Genomic DNA, 9979 nt, shown 5'->3' with positions numbered 1-9979 from the left:
AACACGGTGTATTTTAAATTGTATTTACAATCTAGTAGTGTTACTCCAACCTTACTTGTGTATGCAAAGTTGAAAACTTCTAAGGCATGTGAAAACACTTCCGACATGTATTTATTATTATTATTTTATGTTTTTTGGATTTGACTCGTCTGGATCTGATTCAATATACTTGTTCTTTTGTTTAATCAGACCTGGCTCATCTTATTCAAAAATATGATAAGTTAGTGGCTTGGTCCCATGAATCAGTTAGTGACTCAAATTGAAAAACAAACGGTCGGCACTATTCAACTAGTTAGCTAGCACGAGTTAGACGTCGAGTAAGACCAGACTCAAGTCAGCTAAAAACAAACACGGTATTCAACTAGTTAGCCCCAAACAAACACCCCCTTTCAAATTAGCGTCACCTAAACTGAAAAAGAGGTGAACGGAAGAGAATCGATTGAGAGAGCCTTTTACCTAATACACTTCATCGTCAAAGCCGCCTACATAAACACAGAAGAGAATCCGACAACTCTCTCTTCCTTTCTTTCTTGTCCGAGTTTCAGTTTCAAGCCACCAAAGACTAGACTCCATTGACAGAGACAGAGGGTCCTTCCTCTTGTTCAGACTAATTCTTCCAACTGGTCTCTATCTCTATAAATTTTTTAATTCTTCATCTTCTTCTTACGTTTTTACTCAAAATCAAATTGGTAGCAGTTACCACCACTACTTTGCATTATAAACAAAGTTGACATTGTTGGTTAGGTTCAATAACACATTCTCTGACATTCAACCAAAAAAAACCCCTTTTAAATTGGGTTTCAATTTCATAGCTTTTGGGGGTATTCTGATTTCGGGGTTTGATCAAAATTTAAGGTTTTGGGTGGTCTGGATAATGCAAGCACTTTCAGGTAATTTCTACATTTTCCGCTTTCTTCTTCTTCTTCTTCTTCTTCTTCTGTTGGAGTTAAAGGGTGTTTTGGATTTTGATTTTGATTTTTTAGGGTTTTTGTTATTTAAGGGTTTCACGTTGGATCTTGTTTGTGAAATTTCATTTTTCATAAATGAAATTGGATGAATTTGTAGTACTGGGTTTCTTTTGTTATTTTTGAAAATTTTTGATTTTGTTTGCTTGTTTGAGAAATTTGAGTCTGTAAATTTTTCAATGATCTTAAAAAGTTTGAATTTTTATTTGTTGGTGACATATCAAACTATAATCAGAGATTGAAAAAGGAGGAAGGATCTTTGTAATTTGTTGATTGGTAACAGGGGATTAGGACTATGAATGGTTTAACCAGACCTAGACCTCGGTCATTCTCAGGTGAGCCTTTTTTTTGCTCTAATCATCTTCAGGTGATGAGCTAGTAGACAATTTTCGCGTTTTTTTGTCGCATATGTATACTTGTGGTGATCTAAATAAGGTTTGTTGTTAAGTTGTTGGAGCTGGAATGGTGTCATGGAAAGTTTGTAGATGTAAATGTGTCTCAAAATCATGTAATGGTAGTGGCTGATAAGTAAATTATAGGTAGGGCTTAGTGCTAAGTTAGAGATATGGTTCTTGGATCAGAAATGCAGTTGAAGTGTTCATCGAGACACTAAATAATATTTAGTGCTTAGTGCGTGTGTTGGAACGTGTAAATAGGAGATGAACAAAGTCACAAACACATTGGCAAATTGAGTAGTTAGATTTTTCAAATTTTTGTTTAGTGGTTAAACCTCGCAGGACATTAGCTTCGTAAGCTGGATTTGGAATTGTTCCTCGTTCTTTTGTAACTAAAGACTTCTATGATGCATTATTAAAATTGTTGACTGATTTGTAGGCATGGATTACCCAGAAACGAAAAAGAAGAGAAATTTTGCTGGAAAGATATTGTTGGCCGCCATGTTAACTGTTCTGTGCATATATATTCTGAAGAACTCATCTAGTTTTACTACCCCAACTCCGGTAAGTTTTTGACGAAGAAATGAACTGTTCTTCTTCTCCCTCCCGTGTTGTTATGGGACTTGTCTATATTTCCTTTTTGTTTGACCTGGTTTCCTTCTTTGATATGTTAATTCTTCTCCCCACGACTTCTCCAGTTCTCTCGCCATGAACCAGGGGTAACTCATGTTCTGGTAACAGGAGGAGCTGGCTTTATTGGTTCACATGCTGCTCTCCGACTTCTAAAGGACTCATATCGTGTTACAATAGTGGTATGTCACATGTAGATAGTCGCAAACTCTATGGGTGTCTACAAAGTGTCATGCATGTTGATGGTTTAAATTATAGCTTGAAATTCACTTGAATTCTATCTTCATTTTACAGGATAATCTCTCTCGGGGAAACTTTGGTGCTGTTAAGGTTCTCCAAGAGCAATTCCCGGAACCTGGAAGGCTGCAGTTCATATACGCTGATTTGGGTGATCCAAAAGCTGTATCCTTATTTTCCAGCCTTAGATGACTTTTTGGCCAATTTGTATTTATAAACTGTGAAAGTTGAAGTTTCCTTGATAATTGATTCAGGTAAATAAAATCTTCCGGGAGAACGCATTTGATGCTGTGATGCATTTCGCGGCCGTCGCATATGTGGGAGAAAGCACTCTTGAACCTCTTAGGTAAGCTCTCTGATTTTCCTATATTCAAAACACAAAACTTTTTTTTTTCTTCCCGAAATTGCTATATTGAATGTTCCTAGCTTAGACGGACTAGCATATTTTCGGAAGGAAGTAAACCTAGACATAACTGTTCTGTGCAGGTATTATCACAACATAACATCAAACACCCTGGTAGTACTGGAGGCAATGGCAGCACATGGAGTGAAGACGCTAATTTATTCGAGTACATGTGCTACGTACGGCGAGCCATTGAAAATGCCTATTACAGAAGATACTCCTCAGGTGAGAGAATTTCAATCAGTTTGTCTGCTTGTGTTTGGTGCTTCTGTTACTTTGTTTGATCAGGGCTCGACCGAGATATAATCACGTAGTTTCAATGTTATTGATGGATACATTTTTTTCATTCTAACTTCCACTTGTTCGTAATGTAGATTCCAATTAATCCGTATGGTAAAGCCAAGAAGATGGCAGAAGATATCATACTAGACTTCTCAAAGAACTCAGACATGGCTGTGATGATTTTAAGGTTGGTTTATATCTGATCATTTCGGCTATACTCTATGCAAACAGATATTTTTTTTCTTCAAAATTGTATCAAAACTTTCAGAGTGGTATATACTAGTCTCTCACCATCTATGCCAACATTACAGATATTTCAATGTGATTGGATCTGATCCAGAAGGAAGGTTGGGGGAAGCTCCCAGACCTGAACTACGGGAGCATGGTCGAATTTCAGGGGCATGTTTTGATGCAGCCTTGGGAATCATACCTGGGCTGAAGGTATGCCCATTTGATCGATGGACTGCTCTTATTTTCGCTGAACTAAACCCTTATTTTATTTGTTGTGTTTCATCTCCCCTGCTCTCCAAATGTATTAGACATTTACATACCAATAGAGTTGTCTTAATTAATCTTGTTTATGTATTAGGTTAAAGGAACGGATTACAGCACAGCTGACGGAACCTGTATTAGAGACTACATCGATGTTACTGATCTAGTTGATGCTCACGTGAAGGCACTTGCAAAAGCACGGCCTAGTAAAGTTGGCATTTATAATGTTGGCACAGGAAAAGGTAAGGAAGCAGTTCTGTTGCTAACAAAAAATTATGCATTGGGAAAGCTTCACTTCCCCCTTCTTTAAGATCCCCAATTGTTCTGACACTGTTATGTGTTTATACTTGTGCAACTCTTATCAGGTAGATCCGTAAAGGAATTTGTGGAGGCATGTAAGAAGGCAACTGGAGTAGATATCAAGGTTGATTTTCTTGAACGTCGTCCTGGTGATTATGCCGAAGTTTACAGTGATCCATCAAAGATTAACCGTGAACTAAACTGGACTGCTCAGTACACAAATCTTCAAGAGAGTTTACAAACTGCATGGAAATGGCTGAAATCACATCAAAATGGTTACAGAAGATCAATGTCCCTGGCTTTAACTTACTGATACATTAACAGCTTTATCTTTAACGGAGAATTTAAGATACAACTTTGATATCAACTTGCAAGCTACAAGCAGGTTCTGAGCTCTTACCAAAACCAATTCTTTGTAGAGTGAGTGAAGAAGATTAAGAGAGGATGGTCAGAATTAGGTCAGGTCGAAGAGATAGAAATATATATATAGAGAGAGAGGGAGAGAAGCAGCTTTAATAATATTTTCATTCAACAGGTATAGTTTTCGTTATTCTTATTATGATGTTCATAACAACCTTGTAGTACACTTTTACATACTCTAAAAGGAGAACAGCAGCAGCAGCAGCAGCAGCAGCAGCATTTGTATTGTGAGCATCTTTCGTTGTTCTTTAGATATTAATCTATCTTTTGTTCAGTTCTGCTGTGAATTATTCTTTATGAGAACCAAAATCTTGCTCTAACCGGAAGTTTTTATCGTAGTTGTTGGTTGAATCCAAGCACTTAACCCTATTGTTGAACGCAGTTGATAGACCTGCAACATTGGCTGAATCCATCTATGAATGAACCCATTGCAAAAAGACTTAAAAAGATCATTTTTTTTTGGTAAAAGAAAAGATTCGAGAGTTTAGGTTTCAAACATTATCTCAATCACTCTGAAGCAACTTCAGAATTAAGTTTACTAATCCTCCCATTGGTTTAACTGTGGTAATGAAAACTAGTCAGCTGGCTATATGAATAATGTAGAAACCAATCAAGGAACTTTACTTTTGGAATGATGTATAAGACTACAAGCAAATTCCAGAACAAAACACAAATGGGGTCCTATCAGCCAGGATTATAATATGCTAAATAAAGAGAGTATCAAATAGAAAAGAAGAGATGGCTACATGGTGACAACCCCAAAATTATGACAGGTTCTTGAATCAGGCGGATAGCAAAGGGTTCCACCGGTCATCATGTCAGAGATGGGATGGACATGCTGGGATATCACCAAGAATGGGCAGAGGCTTGAACTCCCCCAATGGTGCACAGCGAGTAAAAGCCTCCCTCCACAGATGTTGAAGCCAAAAGGTGGCATGAATGAATTATGACAAACCCCTCACCCTTGCGTATTCACCCCTCGATCGTATCTCTGGAGAGAGAAGTTGCAGGACAAGCTATATCATAACACGACAGTTCTAAGAGTGATTAAGCAACTCCAATCAGCCTGCAGCAAAAAAAATCAAAAACCCTTCAAAACACAATCACAAAGAACATAAGACACAGCTGGACAAGCGAACACACAGAAGCTGAAAAACAACCGCAAATGAACACAGTAACAAATAAATACAGGTATGCCAATACTAACCAAATGGGTTGTCAAGAAGAGTAAAATACTCAAATAAGCCAAAACCAAGATAAATTCAGTTCATAATTTAAAGTGCAAAATTAGTAATTTTAGAAGAATGAGAGAAAATGAGAACCTGTCAATGTGCAGAGAGGCCTGCCAGCATGGGTGGTGGTGGCGGCAATTATCAGCAACGAAAATTGCTCTGGTGACCGGGATAAGAAATGGATGTGAGAGAGGTGAGACCTTCAGTACTGGCTAAGAATGATCTTACTCCCCTGTCGTTGATATCTTCTAATTCCAATGACTTGAGAGAAGGAAACGAGTTTGGTGTGGTTTTCAGTCTTTGACACTTCTTGATACTCAAACTTTTCAGCAAAGGGAAGGAGTAATAAGGTGGTGGAGGAGAACGAACCCATTCAACTAAACTTTCCATCCCATCAAAACTCAACTCATCTAAAGAAGGGAACAGAAATATTTTACCATATTCGGTAGTACTAACACTGCTGCTGCTGCTTTCTCCTTCTTCATGATAGTAAAATTCTTTACCCAAAATCTTGACAGAATTCATTCCTTTTATATGAAGAACTCTTAGACATGGAAGCAAACCCAACCCTGTAAGCTTATCACAACGGTCGCACTGAAATAAACATAACTCCACCAAATTCGGTAGGCAATAAGATAAACCCATCCAATACGGAAGCTTTGAACCCTGGAATCTCTGTATCTTCAGTTCCTTCAAATTAGAGTGAGGCTGGAGACCTTCCAACACCATACTATCCTCATCATTTGAACGACAGGAACTCCAGTGTAGCTGCAATAGGCGAATGCACTGCTTTCCCTTCAGACATGCCCTTTCTGCGTCTGTCTGACCTCTCACATTCTCCAGATTTCTTATCGTTAACACCTCAAGGGTGTTTAAGCCTGCCAACTCTTCAATGCCGCTTCCACTGCTGCAATTTGTATCCTCACTTCCGCAGATCTCAATTTCTTTATTGACAATGTAATCCTCCAATCTTTCAAGGCAAGTGAGCCTTTCTATACATCTAGGCATTGCATCACTATAACTGTTATGGGTGAAGATTCTCAATTTCGGCCAATTCTTAATTTCTTTTGGAAGTTGACACCCATATCCTAGTTTCACTATCTCCAAATTGCACGGGCTGTTAATGCATGATTTAGGCAATTCTCTGATCTTAGTACCATTCAAATCAAGAAACCTTAATTGTGTCAATGCTCCTAGCTCTCTGGGAAAGGCATTTAAATTCCTACAAGCATAAAGCTTCAACGTCCTTAAACTGCTGATACAAGTGATGGAATCTGGTAACTCTGAGATTGATGTACCTGAAAGATCAATACAACTAAGATGCTCTAACGACCCAATATCTTGGGGTAAAAATTTGATATCTGAATATGAGACATCAACATGCCTCAAACTCTTTAAAGATCCAATTTTACTGAGAAGCCAGCTTGGAACGTTTTTACATTCTCGCAATACAAGTGTATGCAAACTGCAAGAATAGTTTAAAGATAACCCACGAGATAAATCAACATATGAGAGGTCAAGGTACCTCAGATACTTCAGCTTGGAAGAGGCAAAACATAGCTTGCAAGACTTGAGGCCACAAGAGAGTGAACATCCACGCCAGCCACTAAGCAAGCCAGGACACGGACATAATATTCGTAAACGCTTAGAACGAAAGAAAGAATTAATATGCGGAAACGTGTATGGTTCAACAGCAATAATAGTTCGTAACTTCAACGCATTTGATAACCCTTTAGGAGCTTCTAAACTTCTTCCTCCATTAAATAGCATCTGTAAGCGACGAACTTGCGAAACTTCTGCATTTCTATCGCCCACCTTTACAGTTCCCAATTCATTATTATCTAGAAGACTCATTGCAAGATCATGCACCAAATCATGCATCTTGCATGTTGCAATGTAACCAGATTCTGCATCCTTTTGCACATCTTGAAAGAAAGAACTCCACATCAAAATGCTCAAAATATTCATTTCCTATATCTTCTAAAGATATATTCTCTCCACCACCAGATGGAAAAAGGAACCCCTCAGCCATCCATAATTGAATTAATGTTTCTCTATGTATTACACAGTCTTTGGGAAATATACAGCAATACAAAAAACATTGTTTCAAAGGAGAAGGCAAATTATCATAGCTCAACTTTAATATGAACATGATCCTTTCATGTGCTGGTGTACTCCACAAATTATCACTGTCTGCGATTGATAACCAGTAACTTCGTTCTCTTTTCGAAAACATTAAACTGCCTAAAAAGTTTGCTGCAAGTGGTAAACCACCACATGATTCCGCTATAGCCTTGCCAATATTTATCATTTCTGGAGTCAGCGCTGCTCCACCTTGGAACGATAGTTTCTTCTCGATAATGGACCAACAAACATCATCTGATAATTTTTTTAAATTGTAAAACGCACCTCCAACACAAGAAGCGACCTTTTGGCTGCGTGTTGTGATTAATATTTTGCTGCCCAAACCGCCACAGTTAAGGAACTTTTTCAATTTCTCCCAATCTTCAAGATCCTCATTCCACAAATCGTCGAGTACGAGCAAATACTTCCTACCAATCAATTTTTCCTTGACTTGTCTAGCCAGAATGTCGACATTTGGTATATTCTCACAATTCCTCCCAGTAATGGACTCGATGATATCTTCTAAAATCTTAAAGATATCAAAAGTATCAGAGACACAGACCCAAGCTCTGCGCTCAAAGTTTCTCACTATGTGTTCATCTTGGTAGACCATTTGAGCTACTGTAGTTTTACCCAGCCCTCCCATACCCACTATGGATAGAGTGGAAATGATTTCTGGTTGTAATGATGATGATGAAGATACAGATGGCGACGGCTTGTCGATCAATAAGTTTATTATGTCTGATTTTGCACCCTCCCTCCCCAGAAGTAATGAATCGTCTACATCCGATGAGGTTAATCGATTACGTTTTTTTATCAGCTCCCTAGTTTGATTTTCTTGTGACGTACCAGTATTTCGCAACATATACCTATCACTGTTTTTGAAAATTTCATCCAACCTTTCACTGATGGCTCTAATTTTACTTGCCATCTTGAAACGAAATACAAGTGGGTTGGAGGATGAAACAAGAGCTTGTACCTTTGATTGTTTATTAGAACTCATGGTTTGGTAAGAGAACTCATCCATAACGTCGTCTGCATCGTAAACAACGTCTTTAAGCATTCTCAACCAAAGTCTCACAGCAGCATTATTAACTTGTTTCATCTCCGCATCATGAATCAGAGCTTGAATCAACTCTAAGGTATCCTTGAGGTACCTTAAGTCATCCTTGACACCCCATGCCGAAGAAATCTGTTGACCAATAACAGGTAGCACCTTATTAATGATTTCAGTGACCCCGTTAACAAGAATTTGTTCCGCGGCCATTATGAAAAATCTCAAGCAGATGGAAAAACAATGAAGAAGAAATGAATGAAGATAATAGTGTTTTTTAAGAGGAATATGAAAGTGTGTAGAGTACTGATTAAAAAAAAAAATGAAAGTGTGTAGAGTAGAAGTATGAATGTGGAATGAAATGAGTCTTCGATGGCTGGTCGAGTCAACAAATAATAATATTCCATGAAACCATTTGCTACTCTATCCACTCTCCTCCATTCATTTGTGATCACCTCTTTCGCAGCATATATCTATCACTGTCTTGGTGAATTTTATCCAACCTTTGATTAATGGCTCGTCTTTAATCGAAATACAAGTGAATTTTGGCCATCTTTAATCGAAATACAAGTGGGTTGGAGGAGAACTAATCCATAACGTCGTCTGCATTGTAAACAACGACGTTTATCCAGATCTGAAGTAGCAAAGAAAAAGTGTATAGTTCAAACTTCAAAGTGTTTCTTCAGATACCGAGAGATACGAGAGTATAATGTTTTTTAATTATAAATTAAACACCCATCAGCCATCGTCACTTGCCCATCTACTTTTCTGTTTCCTTAAATGCATTATTGTACCAAAAACCAGACAGTCTGTATAATAGAATTTAAAGTAAGGATTCATCAGGTAATTCGTGATAACTCTATTAGAATGAAGGGCCATATGCATAATACTTTGGATGATTTGCGTATTGTTAATATCTTTAGAGTGAAGCATAGATCTTGCGATCACTCTGATCCAATTGAAGTTACCTGGTGAACTTATGATCTGTTGTGATGGTGCATCACTTGGCAACCCGGGGCAAGCTGGTTCTGGTGTTGTCTTCCGTGATTCCAAATCGGTAGTCTTGGGAGTTCTGTGCGTTGGTCTGGGTTGGCAGACTAACTTCTATGCTGAAGTTTGTGCGGTTATCTATGGTGCTGTCATTGCTCAAAGATGGAGTGTGAAGAACCTATGTGTCAGATCGGATTCGATGAGTTGCCTCTTTGCTCTTCAAAAAGATGAATTACCATGGCAACTAATGCAGAGGTGGAGAATAGCGAAGACTTTTTACAACAATATTAGCTATGTTCATAGCTACAGAGAGGCTAATTTTTCAGCTGATGTCTCGGCCAAACAAGCATGTTTGTTGGCCGAGGAACATTATGAGTTTTATGAGGGTATGCCAGGTTTTATTCAATCTGTTGAATGGCCTGGAGAGGTTTACTATCGTTTTTAGGTTTTTTTTA

The 9979-nt window shown here is 38.2% G+C and overlaps 3 protein-coding genes across 8 annotated transcripts; 1 reads left to right on the top strand and 2 right to left on the bottom strand.

Moving 5' to 3' along the window:
- The first annotated feature begins 476 nt into the window (after window positions 1-476).
- Window positions 477-4411, top strand: LOC113289831 (UDP-arabinose 4-epimerase 1-like). 6 transcript variants are annotated; one of them, XM_026539213.1, is made up of 11 exons: window positions 478-890; window positions 1249-1300; window positions 1800-1924; window positions 2059-2172; window positions 2285-2392; window positions 2482-2573; window positions 2714-2855; window positions 3005-3099; window positions 3224-3353; window positions 3502-3646; window positions 3770-4411. In XM_026539213.1, the coding sequence occupies exons 2-11, from the start codon at window positions 1261-1263 to the stop codon at window positions 4015-4017; spliced, it is 1239 nt and encodes a 412-aa protein (XP_026394998.1). In that variant the 5' UTR covers window positions 478-890; window positions 1249-1260; the 3' UTR covers window positions 4018-4411. The 6 variants fall into 6 exon arrangements, with proteins under 6 accessions (XP_026394999.1, XP_026394998.1, XP_026395000.1 ...); XM_026539215.1 differs by having other exon boundaries at window positions 479-890; window positions 1185-1300; window positions 3774-4411; XM_026539211.1 differs by having other exon boundaries at window positions 480-890; window positions 1185-1300.
- A 308-nt stretch (window positions 4412-4719) lies between these two features.
- On the bottom strand, window positions 4720-9375 carry LOC113289830 (putative disease resistance RPP13-like protein 1). The gene is made up of 2 exons (XM_026539209.1): window positions 5447-9375; window positions 4720-5190 (listed from the first exon to the last, which is right to left on the bottom strand). The coding sequence occupies exon 1, from the start codon at window positions 7322-7324 to the stop codon at window positions 5498-5500; it is 1827 nt and encodes a 608-aa protein (XP_026394994.1). The 5' UTR covers window positions 7325-9375; the 3' UTR covers window positions 4720-5190; window positions 5447-5497.
- Window positions 7400-8747, bottom strand: LOC113291677 (putative disease resistance protein RGA3). The gene is made up of 2 exons (XM_026541180.1): window positions 7532-8747; window positions 7400-7410 (listed from the first exon to the last, which is right to left on the bottom strand). The coding sequence occupies exons 1-2, from the start codon at window positions 8745-8747 to the stop codon at window positions 7400-7402; spliced, it is 1227 nt and encodes a 408-aa protein (XP_026396965.1).
- Window positions 9376-9979: the final 604 nt, after the last annotated feature.

The sequence above is a fragment of the Papaver somniferum genome, chromosome 6 (genome assembly GCF_003573695.1).
Source record: "Papaver somniferum cultivar HN1 chromosome 6, ASM357369v1, whole genome shotgun sequence".
Taxonomy (NCBI): domain Eukaryota; kingdom Viridiplantae; phylum Streptophyta; class Magnoliopsida; order Ranunculales; family Papaveraceae; genus Papaver; species Papaver somniferum.
Note: the sequence above shows the minus strand (reverse complement) of the source record. Positions and strands in the feature narration are given on the sequence as shown.

Bases quoted from the DNA above. Each gene is read 5' to 3' on its own strand.
- LOC113291677 (XM_026541180.1), bottom strand. From the start codon at position 8,747: ATGGCCGCGGAACAAATTCTTGTTAACGGGGTCACTGAAATCATTAAT.
- LOC113289830 (XM_026539209.1), bottom strand. From the start codon at position 7,324: ATGAATATTTTGAGCATTTTGATGTGGAGTTCTTTCTTTCAAGATGTG.
- LOC113289831 (XM_026539213.1), top strand. From the start codon at position 1,261: ATGAATGGTTTAACCAGACCTAGACCTCGGTCATTCTCAG. The intron at 2,574-2,713 runs GTAAGCTCTCTG...TGTTCTGTGCAG, and splicing joins AGCACTCTTGAACCTCTTAG to GTATTATCACAACATAACAT. The intron at 3,354-3,501 runs GTATGCCCATTT...TTTATGTATTAG, and splicing joins GAATCATACCTGGGCTGAAG to GTTAAAGGAACGGATTACAG.